The 18,056-nt window shown below is 42.3% G+C and overlaps 1 protein-coding gene across 2 annotated transcripts; it reads left to right on the top strand.

Annotated features, from left to right (window-relative positions):
• The first annotated feature begins 562 nt into the window (after positions 1–562).
• WSB1 (WD repeat and SOCS box containing 1) lies at positions 563–17,991 on the top strand. 2 transcript variants are annotated; one of them, XM_029927656.1, is made up of 9 exons: positions 563–894; positions 7,170–7,338; positions 8,318–8,586; positions 10,212–10,343; positions 11,899–11,999; positions 14,227–14,399; positions 14,906–15,019; positions 16,679–16,786; positions 17,251–17,991. In XM_029927656.1, the coding sequence occupies exons 1-9, from the start codon at positions 855–857 to the stop codon at positions 17,408–17,410; spliced, it is 1,266 nt and encodes a 421-aa protein (XP_029783516.1). In that variant the 5' UTR covers positions 563–854; the 3' UTR covers positions 17,411–17,991. The 2 variants fall into 2 exon arrangements, with proteins under 2 accessions (XP_029783516.1, XP_029783517.1); XM_029927657.1 differs by lacking the exon at positions 563–894 and adding an exon at positions 1,600–1,662.
• Positions 17,992–18,056: the final 65 nt, after the last annotated feature.

The raw sequence follows: 18,056 nt of genomic DNA, 5'->3' as shown, positions 1-18,056 counted from the left end.
CAGCGACGACGTCCATTCTCATGTATTTTTCCCCCCAATCAGGCACCTGGGGGCTGGGCAGGTGGCGGAAGTGGATTAAAATCTTAAACGTCTTTTTTTGTTCTTTTCGGTTCGGCTACTTTCCCCTCCCCCCCCATCTTTAAGTAGGGTCCACACCCGACGTGTGGCTTAAACTCACGGCCCTGAGATCGCGTCCCATGCTCTGAGCCAGACAGGCGTCCCAATTCCATGCTATCTTTAAGCGATGGGCTAACGGGTAGCATACAATTCTCCGTTTGCCTTTTCCAAGGTGCTTCAACTTAGAAATGCAGACAATGCTACGGCCCTGGGGCTGGGGGTGGGGATGGGACCAGACACAGCCGGGCGCCCAGTTCCTACCCAGCAATTCGCCTCGGCCTCTCAGCTCTTCCAGTCCTAGCGGGTAGTTACTCTCAGAAAGAGGGCGGGGAGGGCGGGGCACCGAGCCCGGCCGTCACGTCCCGAGCGTCGGGGGGCGGGGCCTAGGGAGTGACGCCACGAGCCCCGCCCGCGCCTCCTGCTATCTCCCGCGCCGCCCGCCATTTTGTCTCCAGTGTCTGGTTTGCAGGCGGCGGCGTCGGACGGAGCGTCACGGACCGTAGGCTCGAGGCAGGGAACGGCGTCTATTGTCTGTGTTTGACTCTGTAGTTTGGTCCGAGGCCTTTCGGAGCTCTCCCGGGGCAGTCGGCAGAGGCTGCTGCCACCGCCCCCGCCCCTCCCCGCTGTCCCCCGGGTCCGGGAGGGACCGAGCCCGCGTCACGCCCCTTAGCGTTCGCCGATCGCTTCTCTATCGTTGCGGCCGCATCGCGCCCCCGGAATCAGACGGTGCCCCATAGATGGCCAGCTTTCCCGCGAGGGTCAACGAGAAAGAGATCGGTGAGGAATGGGACTGGGGTGAGCGGTGCTGGTGAGCGCGCCGGCGCTGCGGAGAGGCAGGGAGTCCCTAGAGGAGGAAACGTCTCGGAGTCTCAGGGAGGACGAGTGAGCCGGGGCCAAGCCCTGGAGCGTAGAGGAAGGAAGCGCCCCGCGGGTGTGTGTCGCCGAGGGGCAATCGGGGGGAACGTTGGCTCGGCGAGAGGCAGTGGGCGGAACATAGGGTCCAGGGGAACCCGGGCGCCGAGGGCCCTAAGTGATCGTGTGGCGGGGGCGAACCGCCCCCCCCCCCGGGGACCCACTTTCCTCTCCGGAGGTCCCTGCGCTGCCATCACCTTGGGATTCTGCGGGCAGGACGACTGGGGCGTCGAGGGGAGAGGACAGGCGAGGACTGGGCAAGCCTCGAAATTTTACCACGGGAAAAGTAAACTTGTGTGTTCTGAGGGGAGGGGTCCTCGTGACATCGACCGCCCTTAAAGGCGAAAGCATCCTGGAAAAAAGCAGCAGTTGTAAAAATGGCCTGGCGGTAAGAAAGGCGGCGGGGTCAGGGCAGGCGACTCCGTGGTCTGCCCCACACCGAGGGCAGGGAGGAGCCGAGTGGTGGGGTGGAGTGACCGGAGGAAAGCTGTGGGTGGAAGCGCGGACTCCGCAAAGGCCGTCTCGGGGCTGGTGTCCAGACCATGTGAGGTCGGGGCGCTGGATCCGGGGGCTGCGCCGTGGCTCGGTGCGGAGCACCTCTTCCGGGAAGCAACTGCCGCGGCGAACCCGGAGGTGGGTGCTTGCGTTGGTTGATACGCCCAGTGAGCATTGAACTGACCTAGTCATGCTGCGCTCCTTAAATATGTACAGTTTTCATTTAAAAAAGTGTGTGTGTGTGTGTGTGTGTGTGTGTGTGTGTGTGTGTGTGTGTGTGTGTGTGTGTGTGTGTGTGTGTGTGTGTGTGTGTGTGTGTGTGTATCTGCGCTCCCCCCGCCCCAACACTGAACTTACAGTGTTAATGAAGTGAAAATTGGTGGGACGCCTGGCCGGCTCAGTGGGTGGAGCTTGTGACTTGATCTCGGGGTCATGAGTTGGAGCCCCCATCTTGGGTGTAGAGATTACTTTAAAAATAAGTAAATAAATGATTAAAAAATAAATAGTACATGAAAATTGGAGGTGGCTACTGAGCAGAGAGCCTTTCCCTTTCTCCGTCCTTCCGCTAAATGTATGTATGCCTTTAAATGGATGGAGGAGGCATTTCTTGAGAAAGGGAGAAGCCCAAGTAGCCAAAAGACCCTCTGTCCTGTGTGTGGGTTGAGCTTTTCTATCTAGAGACAGCGATCTTAGAATCTGGACTTTTGTTCTCTTAGGGATAAGGTTGAATGGCGGGTTAGGAGGGGACTTTAACCCTGGTTTTAATAACTATTTTAGGTTTACAGAGGAAACAAAATTCTTGTCCCATTTTTATTTTAAGTGTTAAACAGGTCCTGAAGTGGAACACAAAGCTCAGAAGTTCTTATTCTTAGTCCATTCAGTGGACTTCCCCCTCCCCCCCACTAATATCACAGATTTATCTTTCATATATCTGTGTTTTACTTCATCTTGATCAACTGTATTGCAAACTTTCTAGTCCTCTCTTCTAAGAGGGGTGGATTGAGTTTCTGGGCAGGTAAGATAGAACCATCCAGTAAGCAGCCTTTCCACTTAAAATCTTTGCATATTTAGTTAGGGCTCAGTGTTATTTCCTGGATATCAATGTTACTAGCTAAGTGCCAAATATCAAAGAACTTTGGCCTTTTCTTAAGCTTTTTTTTAAGAACCCAGTTTTTGTTTCTTTGTTTCTTTCTTTTGAAAGACCTTTTCGATACCGAGTTAAACCCTCCTATCTCTATGTAACTTTGTTTCCATCAGTAAGGACTTGAAATTTCCCCTTTTTTCTTGGGTATTAATTCTAGCTCTTTGGTTTCTCAAGTACTGAGAGAGGAGAGGCAAGATTCCTGGAGTGATTTAAAAAGTCCCGATGTGACCAGGAATTAGTGCCTGGAGCGTCTCTCCTTTTTCTCTAGGCACTGCCACAGACCCTCCCTTTCTGGTTTTGAAATTGCAGGAGGAATGAAGAAGGAGCTAAATCTGGTTCGTTTGGTTCAGCCATGACTCAGTACCACCACCACACAGATAATGTAGTGTTGCGTTCTATGGCCGATTACTGCGCCAGGAAGCTTTTCCCTTATGCAGAGTCATTAAAGCCTATATTTCTTAGGGTACTACCATTCAACAGTTGCAAATTATAAAGGTTTGGCTTAAAAACATTTTTTAAAGCACTTTATTATAACCTTGGGCTACTTGATGATATTGTACCAGTAAGTATTTAAATGAGCCCTTGAATCATTTGATGCAAGGATCATTTCATATGCCTGTTAACAAGCAAGGAAACACCAAGGTAATTATTCATCTACTTGTGACATTATTGCATCTATTTATTCGGCAGTTTTAAAATAGTGACCTTGGGGCACCTGGTTGGCTCAGTCAGGGGAGCATCTGACTCTTGATTTTGGCTCAGGTCATGATCTCAGGATTGGTGGGACCGAACCCCTGCATCAGGCATCTCCAGACACTGCAGCGCCTGCTCAGAACTTCTCCCTCTCCCCGCTTCTCTCTTGCTGTTGTGCACATGCATGCGCTCGCAAGCTCTGTCTCTCTCTAAATAAATAAATAAACTTAATAAAATAGTAACCCCATTTCTTGAATTTCAGAATATTTAAGAATAAGTTAGCTTAGGGTCACCTGGGTGGCTCAGTCGGTTAAATGTCTGGCTTCGGCTCAGGTCATGATCTCACGGTTCCTGGGTTTGAGCCCCGCGTTGGGCTCTGTGCTGACAGCTCAGAGCCTGGAGCCTGTTTCAGATTCTCTCTCTCTCTCTCTCTCTCTCTCTCTCACTCTGACCCTGACCCTCCCCTGCTTGTGCTGTCACTGAAACATAAATTACAGGAAAAAAAATTTTTTTTTAAGAATAAGCTGCTTATTTCCTGATCTTCTTTATTTGAACCAGTATTTTAGTTGTTAACTTCCACCCTTTATAAAAGATGAGTTTTGTGATTGTCAGCAAGGTAAAAGAAATAGAGTGATCTTAAAATATAGACAAAAAGAAATGAGCCTTTTGTGGGCAAGTTAGTCTTGCTCATGCTTGCCAAAGGAGTGATGAGTTACAGTTTAATTAACCAGATGTTTTTGAAGTTGAATGCAAGGGCCAGTCCTCTATTTTTTTTGAGTTACCTGAGATACTCATCATCGAGTTTAGCCAGAGACTTTCTCTTTAAGATAATGTTTGGAAGTTTTGGTTGAATATTTTTTCCCCAGTTGAATTTTAAAACTTCCTTCTCAGGGAACCTGGGTGGCTGAGTCAGTTGAGCGTCTCGCTTCAGCTCAGGTCATGGTCTCGCAATTCCTGTGTTCTGGCCCTGCATCAGGCTCTGTGCTGACTGCTCAGACCATGAAGCCTGCTTCACATTCTGTGTCTCCCTCTCTGCCCCTCCCCCACTCACACTCTGTCTCTCAAAAATAAATTTAAAAGTATTTTTTAAAATAAAAAAACTAAAACTTTCTTCCCTTATTTGTGAACTCCCCACCCCTAAAATTTATGGATTTTAAAAAAAAGACAGGTATGATTAAACAGAAACCTAAGCTATAAAAAAAAGATTAGGCAGTGGTTGCAAATTGAAGGGTCAGGCACGCGCACAGCTGTGGGAGATGAGGGAGATGACAGCGGGTGACTGGGCTTGGGGAAGTGACAGAAACCGCACACCAGGAGCAGCAAGCCCTTTCCAAACTCACGTGTACATTTCAGGGAAAGAAAGAAAAGAAGTCATTGTACAGGCATATGAGGGTCACTGGTTTGTGGCTTTTGTACAGTTCATGTAACTGTGGTGAAATTAATGTCACCTTATGCTGTATTGATACACTTGGGGCAGGGGCAGGCGGGGGCTCTGCTGGTTGGATTACACTACACTGGAAGTGTTGTGTTTCATTCTGGGTGCCACTTTTATGAGGACCGCAACTAACTGCAGTTTATCCAGAAAAATGATGAAAGTGAAGGTGGGGAATGGACTTGACACCATGTAATCTATAGAATGATCGAAAGGTTAGCCTGGTGAAAAGCTGTTCTTGCTGATGTCATGGCTGTCTGTGATACATGACTATCATGTGAGAGCAGGATTAAGCGGCTTCTCTTAGGTCACAATCAGGACTAGTGGACCGAGTGGCAAGGAGGAAGATTTTTGAGTTCTTAAAAGGAAAAATTTTGGCAATGTCAGCTGTACAAAAATAGAATAAGCCTTTTTATTCATGAATATCATAGAAAAATAGGTCTCAGTTTTGTTTTACTATTTATATATTTTTTTAACATTTATTTATTTATTATTGAGAGGCAGAGAGACAGCATGAGCATAGGAGGGGGCAGAGAATCAGGGAGACACAGAATCGGAAGCAGGCTCCAGGCTCTGAGCTGTCAGCACAGAGCCCGCCGCAGGGCTCAGACTCACAAACCACATGATCATGACCTGAGCCAAAGTCAGATGTTTAACCGACTGAGTCATCTAAGCGCCCCTACTTTTTAAACCATAGTTTGTGCACTAATATATCAAAGACTCAGGCAGGGAAATAATGAAATCATTAAGAATGGGAACTCATACATATGCTTTCCTATTCATTCAGTAAATATTTACTGATCCCCTGTCACATGCCAGGTGTGCTTCCCTGGCTGTTGACAGAGCACACATTGAGATGGGAAGTGTCACCTGAATGAATACATTTGGGGGGCTTACGTGTCTGCTCTGGCAATAAATAGAAGTGGGTTTGTTTGTTTGTTTGTTTGTTTTTTAAGTGTATATATTTTGAGAGGGAGAGAGAGAATCCCAAGCTCTGTGCCTCCATCCCTCTAACTGGGATCATGACTTGACCTGAAATCAAGAGTTGGACACTCAATGTACTGAACCGCCGAGGCGCCCTATTATCAGTGGTTCTTATCTGATCTGCAGTACATAGCATACGTGTAGTTTAGTTGCTGGCATGTTTAAGCCCAGAACATAAAAATACACTCTAAGAGTTGACCAGACAACTGATCACAAAATAGGGAAACAAAATTGATCATTTATACCTAAAAAGGAAGAGTAGCAAAATTTGAAATCAAGACCAATCCAAGAGAGCATTGGTGATAACACTGCTAAAGATTCTTTTCCTGGCCAAGTTTGCGTGCACACACGAAGAGGAAGAGCTTGCTCATCAGGCTTCTTGTTAAATGCAGAACAAAAATTCTCTGGGTACTCTGGTAAAATGCCAGTTTTTGCTATGAACACTAAATTTAAATACTCTTAACTAAACTTGAAATATATGAAATTATTCATTCTTTGTCCTTGAAAACCAAAAGAATTACTTCCAATTTGGGGTCAGTTTGTGGCCTGTTAGTAATGTACTTGAGAGCCCACTATTTGAGAATCACAAACGTAATGCATTTTATTTATTTTTTATTTTTGAGAGAGAGTGAGCACAAATTGGGGAGGGAAAGAGAGAGGAGAGAGGGGAGGCACAGAATCCAAAGCAGGCTCCAGGTTCTCAGTTGTCAGCATAGACCTGACATGGGGCTCGAACCCACGAACTGAGATCATGACCTGAGCTGAAGTTGGATGTCCAAATGACTGAGCCACTCACGGTACCCCACACATGTAATACATTTTAAAGCATTGGTTGGGAGGTTGTACTAAACTTTATATATATATATTTTATTTTAGAGCAAGAGCATGCTCAATAGCAAGGGAGAGGGACAGAGGGAGACAAAGACAGAATCCTAAGCAGGCTCCATGCTCAGTGCAGAGCTCGATATGGGGCTCAATCCCATGACCCTGGGATTGTGACCTGAGTGGGTCAAGAGTCAGATGCTCAACTTACTGAGCCACCCAAGCACCCGTAGTCTGTTGCATTTTAAATGTTAGCAATTTGCTGAAAACCTAACGCAATGCAAAAGTCAGGACTGCTATATTACTGATTATCACTTAACCAGTTTTTATACTGAAGTTTTCTGAAACTTTTGGGTGGGGAAATGTTGGAAAATCATTTTATCAAAAGTTGGAGATAGTTATCATCATGAAAGGGTCTTCACACCAAGAATCTCCCTTCAGATGGTAGAAAGCGTAACTCCTTATACTTTGTCTAGAAACTCAATGGAGTTGAGAGTCTCAAATTAATACAGAGGCAGCCTCGATTGTTGATTGTATGTGACATTCTATATCTGTTTTTGTTTCTTTCAGTGAGATCACGTACTATAGGTGAACTCTTAGCTCCAGCAGCTCCTTTTGACAAGAAATGTGGTCGTGAAAATTGGACTGTTGCTTTTGCCCCAGATGGTTCGTACTTCGCTTGGTCACAAGGACGTCGTACAGTAAAGCTTGTTCCGTGGTCCCAGTGCCTTAAGAACTTGTAAGACTCTTTCCTTCTTTTGTATTTTGTATCTCTTCGGTGGGATTTACTATTTTCTATGCGTGGCGTAATGAAAAGATACTGATATTTAAGTTTTCCCTTGGTAGACTCTTGTAAATGTGTTTTAAATCATAAGCTGAGTGTATTTATTGGAGAGTGTGTGGGAAGACTTATCTGGCCTTACACAGTGTAGAATATGTCTGTACTGAAAAGCAGAATCATGGCTCCTCCAGGGTGTATGTATTGCCTTGTGCTAGGACAGGTGACCTTTACTATGTGACACTTTCTGGATTTCACAACATCTTATTAGATAACAGTGGTATGTTGATCATGTAATTACTTTTGTGTACTTAAAATTCCTCGACTTGGATTTATTTGAGCTTGAATATTTTTGTTGAAAGTTTTTCTAAAACGTATCCTATACTAAATTTAATCTTGCCCTGCTTTTCATGTCTAGTTGACCTTCCTGGTTATATTCGTTAGTGTCCTAGTTACGTGTTACTTTAGGTCTAGGAAGTATAGGAAACTAACTACTGATTATTATGGGTTATTTATAAGATAATTTTCTGGTGTCAGCTTTATAATGCCAGGTTTTTGTTTTGTTTTTTTGCTTGTTCATATTCATTTTATGTTAGCTAAAGGAGTCCTAACTGATGGAGTGGTTTTCAGGAAAATTTTTGAAACAAATAAATTATAAATTGATTATTGTTGAATTTAGTCTTTCTTAGCAACTGAGAAGTTCTTTTGATCTGATTTCATTTGGTAACATGCCCTCCTGGCTAATAGCAACTTTTCCCCTTCCCATGTTTTTTAAATTTTAAATTTAAATTTTTTAAATTCCCATGTCCCTTGTTTTTCAGCGTCACTGTGACAAATTATGTTGAAGTTTTTTTAACAGACATTTATCATTATTTAATGTGTCTGTGTAAGTTCAGAGTGAATAATGACTAGATTTCAATCTGACCTTTGTTCCCCTCAGTCTCTTGCATGGCCCCAAGAATATCACCAATGCAAGCAGTTTGAGATTGTCCAGACAAAACAGTGATGGTGGTCAGAAAAATAAGCCTTGTGAACATATCATAGACTGCGGTGACATAGTCTGGAGTCTTGCTTTTGGATCTTCAGTTCCGGAAAAACAGAGTCGTTGTGTCAACATAGAATGGCATCGATTCAGATTTGGACAAGATCAGCTCCTTCTGGCCACAGGGTTAAACAATGGACGTATCAAAATATGGGATGTATATACAGGTAAAAAGCACACCTGACTGTGTTAGGATGTGGGGCATCTCTCATGGGCACTAGAAGATGTGATTTGAGGATTTTAACTTCCTGAACAGCAAGTATTGATGCTATGAATGTGTCTTTATTTTTTTTTTTAATTTTTAAAAAACTTTTTAAATTTATTTTGAGAGAGACAGCGCAAGCAGGGGAGGGTCAGAGAGAGAGAGGGAGGCACAGAATCTGAAGCAGGCTCCAGGCTCTGAGCTAGCTGTCAGCACAGAGCCCGACGCAGGGCATGAACCCACAAACCGTGAGATCATAACTGAGCCGAAGGCGGACGCTCAACTGACTGAGCCACCCAGGCACCCCTATGAATGTGTCTTTATAATTGGCCTGAATATCATCTTTAGCTCATGGTTTTAATTTAAGAAAAGAGTTCTCACTGCTTGATCATTCTTCAGAGAATAATTATAGCAGAAAAGGGCATGTCTAAGGAACATTTATTTAGTTATCACTTATAAACGAGTCATTTCGTTTATGACTCAAATAGCAGGGTGTTTTCTACTTTTTCAGCGGATCGCTTGGAGGCTTTCAAGGCAGATCTGGTCTTCAACAATCATTTATCTAATCTTTGGAGGGTTTTAGTGACATTTTATCTAAAGTTTAACTGGATAGGTTGAGAAGTTAAATTCTTTGGGTAATTAAAAGTGAATCTATTGTTCACTGACTAAAACAGTTTCTGATCAATAGTATGTACTCAAAAATTGGAAGGATTCTTTTTCTAAATAGCAGTAAAATAGTACAGTAGAGTAGAGCACGGCAAGTGATACCATATGAGTGAGGACAATGAGTCAGTACATTTGATTGGATTCTTAGAAAAAAACTTAAGGAAAGCACATAGATTTTTATGGAAAACAAATCTCTTACAAAGTTAGGTGAATCGAGTACATTTTTTCCCTGATTATTTTTGAAAATTTAGATTGTTGCCAGATAATGTTTTCTTTTGGGGAGTTTGACATTTTGTTAGTATTCCAAAGCCAAGGAAAAGTAATGGGAAATTTTGATTTTTATGTTTAAAATCAGGGGCGCCTGGGTGGCTCAGTCGGTTGAGCCTCCAGCTTCGGCTCAGGTCGGATCTCACGTTCGTGGGTTTGAGCCCCGCGTCGGGCTCTGTGCAGACAGCTAGCTCAGAGCCTGGAGCCTGCTTCTGGTTCTGTGTCTCCTTCTCTCTCTGCCCCTCTCCCTCTCATGCTGTGTCTCTCAATGTATCAAAAATAAATAAAACATTAAAAAAAATTAAAAAAAATAAAATAAAATCAGACTATACCAAGATTAAAAAATGATAATTAGGTAAATTAACTTGTTTACATATCAGGAATTCTTGACAGTAAATAGTAAATTCAGGAATCCCCTTTAAACTTCTCTAAAAAATTTAGGTTTTGCTATTCTGGAAATAATCCATTTTCCAGCAATTTAGAGACTCTTTAAAGGTGATAGGAACAGCACTAAGTCACCTCACACTTGGTAAACTAAGGACATGCCGAGTATTTCTACTTTAGATTTTTTTAATGGTGAAAAACCCTATTTAAAAAAATATAGAAGCTGATAAAAATTACTAACATTGTCTTTTCCCTCTCTTCCATTGCATTTAGGAAAGCTCCTCCTTAACCTGGTAGATCATACTGAAGTGGTCAGAGATTTAACTTTTGCTCCAGATGGGAGCCTGATCCTAGTATCAGCCTCAAGAGACAAAACTCTGAGAGTGTGGGACCTGAAAGATGATGGTATGTCTTTTTTCCAGGCTGTGAGACATAATGAGTTTCTTGAGAGGTGGTCAGGGGACGTTGCTCATCTAGGGTATTTGACTTTCAAAGTGGCCCATGATCAAAGTTTCCTTTTCTCTATTCATTTGGTCCTCTGCATAGATCGACAAAACCGTATGATCCAGAATAGGAGCCAGCAGTTACTCTGAACAATAGGATGTTATTCACAAACTAACCACACAGATCTATCAATTATTTGAGGACAAAATCTGGGTCAGTTTTAGGGTTTTGTGTGAACTGGTCTGTGCTGGTGTATTTCTTTCATCTTAGGGAAGGTTATGAACTTCTTTCATTTACTTTGCCAAAATTTCAAAGTTACTAACACATAATTTAGTAATCATGTCAAATATAGATCAAAATATGATTTACCTACTGGAATCTGTAACACCTAAATGCTATTAAGCATAATAATGAGTTGGATAGGTTAAGTAGCAAATCCTCAAAAATAAAAGACTAACTCTCCAACATATAAAAGGTGTGTAGTGTTAAGTAGTCCGGTTTTGCTGAAACTTGCTAGTTGGAGAGCTTACAGGGTGGGAGACTCCACCTTACCTGAGAGGACCGGAGATGACCATCGCTGCCCCCTTCGTGGCTGCTAATGAAAGAGTTCACAGTTTCGGCCAACAACCTTACACTTAAATAGGATGTTTCACTCCTCCAGCAACCTCAAGTTGGAGGTCAAGGCCTTGCTCAGAGGTGTCACAACTTAAATGTGGTAGGAAACAAACCCCTCAGGTGTGGAGACCTGTTCAGGCTGATGGGTAATGACCGTTGCCTGATAAAATAATATGTGAACGTTACCAAACCCTGACGGACCTCCTCTGCAACTCCCCGTTCGCTGACTGCTCAGCTGTTGAGAGAGGAAGAGATTTCTCAATAGTTAGAACAGTAATTCAATTCTTATTTTCTTTTGCATATTAAATACTGCTTGCTTTCTCAACACATTTTCAGGGTGCATATGTCTTAAGAATGTAGACTCGGTAAACTTAAGTGTGAGCTCAAGAGAGTAGGGACTTGGTCTCAGTGCCTGACATACAGTAGGCATCCAGTGAGTAATTGTAAGAGACACAATATACGTAGACATAATTGTGTGCTTTAGGCATAGTTCCCAGAGTGGAATGTAGATCATCAAAAAGGAAGACGGATGAAAGGTGTTTTGAAGGTGTCTCAGCCTTGAAGTTTTGCAGTTTCTTCAATTGTAGAATAAGGGGCTTAGACTAACAGAATTCTGTCTTCTGTAGATGAAGGGTCAGCAGACTTTTCCCCAAAGGGTTGGATGGGGACTCTCTTGGGCTTGTGGACCATGCCATGTCTGCTGTGGTTCCGTCTGCTGCTATAGCAGACGGCTACAGTGGGCACGTTGTTTTTTAGGAGAACTTTGCGAAGACAAGTATCTGGTACTCGGCTGCCGCTGCAGAAGTTTGTGATTCTACGATTCTGCTGTTTTTGAAATGTTACTCGTTGGAAGTGAATTCCAGGGTTAACACTAGTAACCCGGGTATTTCTTTTTCTTCAGGAAACATGATGAAAGTATTGAGGGGTCATCAGAACTGGGTGTATAGCTGTGCATTCTCTCCTGACTCATCTCTGCTGTGTTCAGTGGGAGCCAGTAAAGCAGTACGTATCAGAGTTCTTGGACATTCCTTGTGAATTGGATTATAATGTGTGCATAATCACTTTAAATCTAAGTAACCTATTAGGTCTGCTCGGTGTCATGAATATCTTAAATGTTTTATTTCATGATGGGGGAGAATTTGCATGAGGGAAATAGTTATTGATTGTGGAGTGAGATATTGAATTGCTTTTAGTTAGAGATAATATTCTTAAAGTAAGGGGTATGTCAAATTTACTTGTTTCTAAGATCTAGGGAAGTTTATGTGCTATAGAAGAGATCTAGTCCAAATGTTAAGACATTCCCGCTAATTATTTTCTTCTCTGTTGTTTTATTTTTTTTTGTCCAGTTTGCTGTTTAAAAAGTTTTGAGTCCCAGCTGGTCCTGGACATTTAACTGAAAAAAGTAACTTAAAGATCTAATAATAAAAATAGCACTCGTATATGTCTAGAGTGAATTAGAGATGAATTAACGTGGTCTGTCTTGCATAGCCTGCCTGTAGACAGATTAAGTATAAAGGGACTCGAGAGGGTTATGTTTGCTGATGAGCTCTCTTTTAATTGTCTACCAGTGATGACTTAATATAATTCACTAGCTCATAATTAGCTTCAGAGGTTTACGAAAATTGTTGGGAGTCCAAAAACATGTGATGTTCACAATATGCTGAATTAATGGGGGTGGGTGGGTGGGAGGCTGGTTATAAATGCATTTTATTTAGCCAAGAAGTATGTTAAAATGATAGTTGCAAATGTCAGAAGTTTAGAAAAAAAGCATTCGGTTCTTTAAAAATCATAAGAAGAGCAAAGCTAGATATTGACATTGCTATTTTAGGCTGTGTGTTTTCCATATGCTTCTTGCTTTCCCTGTCACAGGTGGTGGCAGCAATATTGGTGTGATTGAGGTTATGCTGGCACCACTCGCACACAGGCGCACAATGGTGTTAGCTGGGCAGAAAGAGTGGCATCTCTGGCTACCGGGCTGGGGGCGACCTTTACCATAGGATGAAGTAACCTTGCATTCGGCTGCAAGGTGTACTGTACGTACACAGGTGCTGGTCGATGTCCACTTTCTGCTTCTCTCTCTTTCTTTTTTTCTTTTTTAAAGTAATCCCCCCCCTGCAGTGAAACCCACTGACTCCTCCAAGTAAATCGATCTTCCAGTCTCAAGGAATTGGGAGTCTGACACGTGAAACCAATTTAATGTAATGTCATGGGCTTTCCAATAGTTTCTCTGTGCTATTTTTTTGGAAATCTTTGCGATGTTAGAGATACCTTAAGTCTTTGATCCAACCGAAAATTTGTACCTCTTTTTCTTGGGAAGTAATCTATTGTGTCTGTGCAGAAAACAAAGTAGCAAAATGGATTGCTTTACTCCAAGAGGAGAGGTTGTCTTATTAGGATCATTCTAAACCTCCAAGCTCGCATTTCCTATACGTAGACTGAGGTAAACATCCGAATCCTATTCAGAGCATTCTGCACAGTTTAAGTACTGGTCTTATAGAATCGAAAAGTATATGTAAACTTTACTAAAGTAACTTAAACATTTTATTCTTTAAATGACTAATGCTTGTGGTCGGGATGGGAAAAATAAGATTGGCAAATCTTGATTCACAGACATGTTGTTAATCGTAATATATTCATTAATTAGTTTTCTCATTTCGTAATGTGGTTTAACATCCTTGTTGTTTGCCAAAGAAATTTCATTTGGCTGTGAAAATTCTCTTTGCTTGCAGTATCTGTTTCTCTTCCTAGGCTCACGTTGGTGACCCAAGCCTATTGTAAACAAGTGATTATCTCAAAGGGAGATGCCAATGGAGTAACAATTTGTTAACATTATATTTTCTGTCTGTATATTTTTTAAAAATTTGGTAGTTTCTGGAAAAAATAAAGAAGGGGGTTTGTAGTACTTAACCTATTTATTTCTGTATATTTTAGTTAATTAGTTTTTGGAATAAATGGATTTCAGTATAACTTTGCGGTTAAATTGCATTGCCTTTTTTATGTGTAGGCTTATTGTTAAATTAACATTTAACAGAAACATTTGAAATAGAATTTGCATGTCTACTTTAATTAACTTAAAGGCATTTTAATCTATGACACTGAGCATATTCTTTTCATTATTCGTAATTTATAATGTTTAATGTTAATTAAGCATAGCAGTTTTAGTTTAAGTTGTGCTATTTTGTCCTCTGTGTGTCTGAATGAAGCTATAACATTTGCCTTTTTATTGCAGGTTTTCCTTTGGAATATGGATAAATATACCATGATACGGAAACTGGAAGGACATCACCACGATGTCGTAGCTTGTGACTTTTCTCCTGATGGAGCATTGCTGGCTACTGCATCTTATGACACTCGAGTCTATATCTGGGATCCGCACACTGGAGACATTCTGATGGAATTTGGGTGGGTACAGCATGGCGTTCCTCCGCTCTGTCATAGAGCCTTTAAGAAGTCTGTGAATGATTGGAATCACTAACATGTTGAACCTAAAACTGCATTCTGTTGTAATTTTTAAGTTGCAGTATTATTTACAGCCTTGAAAAATGCAAAGCTTTAGATGTACATTCTGAAACTAAATTTGGCCTTCTTGCTACAGGTCGTGTTATCGTCATGCAACAGTGTGTGATCTATAGAAGTGGTGATTAGAGTTCCGTGTCAGGGAAAATTTTAGTGGAAACTGAAGTTGCAGTTAATCTTAGTGATTTAAAGCACGTTGTAAAAAGGAGATTAGGAATTCTATTAAGGTTCCTTTCATTTAACTAGTTGGTATCTATCAGCTCTCCTCAAGCTCATCCCTTGTGTCCGTTGAGGCCACTTCAGATATTGAGAGACAGGTGTGCTTTACACCTGGGTAGTTTTGCTTCTTGAAGTGACTCTCATTTCCACCGAATCCCTGTATTTGACCTCAGGCACCTGTTTCCCCCGCCTACTCCGATATTTGCTGGAGGAGCAAATGACCGATGGGTACGATCTGTGTCTTTTAGTCATGACGGACTGCACGTTGCGAGCCTTGCTGATGACAAGTAAGTGTGTGAATTACAGTTTGGCCTATTGTCTGTTAAAGATTTCCCTTCATCTTTCTACTTAATGAAAACATGTTCAAGGCTTAAAAAAAAGAGGCCTTTCCACAGTGTGAGTTTTAATGTTTTATTTATTTATTTATTTTTATTTTTTTTTTTTGAGAGACAGAGACAGTACGATCAGGGGAGGGTCAGAGAGAGAGGGAGACATAGAATCCTAAGCAGGCTCCAGGCTCTGAGCTGTCAGCACAGAGCCTGACCTGGGGCTTGAACCAACGAACCGTGAGATCATGACCTGAGCCGAAGCTGGACGCTTAACCGACTGAGCCACCCAGGCACCCCTCACAGTGTGGGTTTTAATGTCTCTTTCTCTAGACAAGACTTTGGGAGATAATTGTGCATCTTAAAGAGCACTGGCCTGAACTCAGATTGTGATCTCTCAGTTCGTGAGATTGAGCCCCACATAGGACTCTGTGACGACAGCATGGAGCCTGCTTGGGATTCTCGCTCTCTCTCTCTCTCTCTCTCTCTCTCTCTCTCTCTCTCTCTCTCTCTTTTTCTCTCTCTCAAAATAAGTAGATAAAATATTTTTTTAGAAAACGAATATTGGCCTCAAGTGTATCAGGTGCACTAACGATAATGCACGCCTTCCCCGTGCACCTTGTTTGTTGACCAGTGTGAGTGAACTGGGGAGAATTTTAATGAGCTTTTAGCCCACAGAGGTTTTTTCCCAGTAATACCTTGTAAATGTTGAAGCGGGACATTTTCAAAGTGGAATACATAGTAAAAACGGTCATTTATGTCCACTGCACTGAGATTACCAGACGAAACGGCACACGAGTGAGGTGTGCTGCTTGCTGGTACAAAGCAGAAACGAGATCCGGCCTTTCCATTTTCTCTTGCTTTTCTTAGACGGTGTGCAAGGACAGAGCAGGAAGCAGTTTGGTCACATCAGTTCAGAAGATGACTCGTTATCACCTTTCTAGAGCATTAGCAAATGTACAGGGAGAATTTTGGGGGGAGGGGGTTTGGCCAGCAATCATGATTTTCCTGTTTGTTCAAATTTTGAATGTCCAGTCTCTGCTGTTTGTAGACATGCTCTACTTACGTGAAAAGGCTTTTTAAAAATACCTTGGAAACTCGGGTCGTGATCTCACAGTTTGTGGGTTTGAGCCCCACGTTGGGCTCTGTGCTGACAGCCCAGAGCCTGGAGCCTGGTTGGGATTCTATGTCTCCCCCTCTTTCTTCCCCTGCCCTGCTCACACTCTGTGTCTCTCTCAAAAATAGACATTTGAAAAAATAATTTAAAAAAATAAAAAGTGCCTTGAAAAGAGAGGCAAACAGATCAAATATTAATTAAGTGTAAGGAGAAGGAGTCCAGTTGTGGCCATTTTAGATCTGAATGCGGGAAGGACAGGTAGCCAGCCATTATAGTCTCTTCAGTGTGAGTTGGTCCAAATCACCAATTGGGATTGGCTAGAAAATATTTGAAGTGGCAAGTTACAGTAATGCCTCACTGCAGTGATGTGATGTGCGGGCGTTGTGTGTGTTTTGTGACTCAGAACAGAGTGCCATTTTTACCTGAATGATAGAAGTTGCTTTGACTTTGAATTTCCTGTTTGAATTTCCTGTTACTTACTGGATGATTTCTTTCCTTTCTAGAATGGTGCGGTTCTGGAGAATCGATGAAGATTATCCAGTTCAAGTTGCACCTTTGAGCAATGGTCTTTGCTGTGCCTTTTCTACTGATGGCAGTGTTTTAGCTGCTGGGTAAATAGATTTTTCTCTTTTCTTTAAGAAGTAATTTAATTTGAGGCAGCTTTTAGTCAAAGCAGTCAGTATTTTATTGTCACTAAATCTTCCATAAGGGCTCTTTGTGATACTGTTACTTTGTCATGGAGGAGATCACTGGGTAAGTCTTCTTAATTAGGTTTTAACTTCAGGGCGCCTGAGGGGCTCAGTCAGGTTAAGTGTCCAGCTTCAGCTCAGGTCATGATCTCACGCTTCATGACTGCTTTGGAGTCCGTGTCCCCCTTTCTTTCTGCCCCTCCCCTCTTCACACTCTGTCTCTCTCTCAAAAATAAATAAAAACATTAAAAATATTTTTAAATTAGGTTTTAATGTGTAGCTTGTGACTCTCATACGCAGCCTTGGATCATAGTTTTTGAGCTACAGAATGTTTAAATGCATGTACATGTGTGACTGAGCTGATGATCCCTCTTGTTCCTGTTTAGGACACATGATGGAAGTGTGTATTTTTGGGCCACTCCAAGGCAAGTCCCTAGCCTTCAACATTTGTGTCGCATGTCAATCAGGAGAGTGATGCCCACCCAGGAAGTCCGGGAGCTGCCGATCCCTTCCAAAGTGCTGGAGTTTCTTTCCTACCGTGTTTAGAGCGCTCTGTCCTCCTGGTGCTCAGGACTGACCGGGCGCACGCGACACAAACCTCAAGCTTGACCGACTTCAAGTATCTGTTTTTCAAGGTTTAGAAGATTTATTTAATTTGATACATTCTTATAGTGCATTTTGATCTTTTGAGCATATGAAAATATTATTTATAGACTGTAGAAGTATTTCCAAACATATCAAATGTAAATTTTTTTCCTAAAATTTAACTGTGAAAACATATACATACATGTATATATTTAGATATAAGCTGCTATGTGTTGAATGGACCCTTTGCTTTTTTAACATTTAGTTCCAGCATGTATATATTGCTTTGGTAGATCCAATATGCCTCTGCTGAAAAGTGGAAGGAATTTTTTTTGGGTGGGCCACTGAGGTAGATGGTAAATATTGGCTGAAGAAAGCTGAATTTCCTCATAAGGAAAAGGAAATTTGGGTGGGGATGGGGGTCAGACCTCTGACCTACAAGTAAAACCCCTAGGGAAAGGATTTTGTTTCCCATAGGAACGGCATCCAAGAGGTAGATTTGAATGTGGCATTATTAAATAAAAGATGGAGCCGGGGTATGACTCGAGGCTGTGTGTGTCCTGTCCTGCCCCCGCCCCGAAACCGTTGCTGCGGCCTTAACTCTGCA

Source organism: Suricata suricatta, chromosome 17, assembly GCF_006229205.1.
Source record: "Suricata suricatta isolate VVHF042 chromosome 17, meerkat_22Aug2017_6uvM2_HiC, whole genome shotgun sequence".
In the NCBI taxonomy this organism is placed as follows: domain Eukaryota; kingdom Metazoa; phylum Chordata; class Mammalia; order Carnivora; family Herpestidae; genus Suricata; species Suricata suricatta.
Note: the sequence above shows the minus strand (reverse complement) of the source record. Positions and strands in the feature narration are given on the sequence as shown.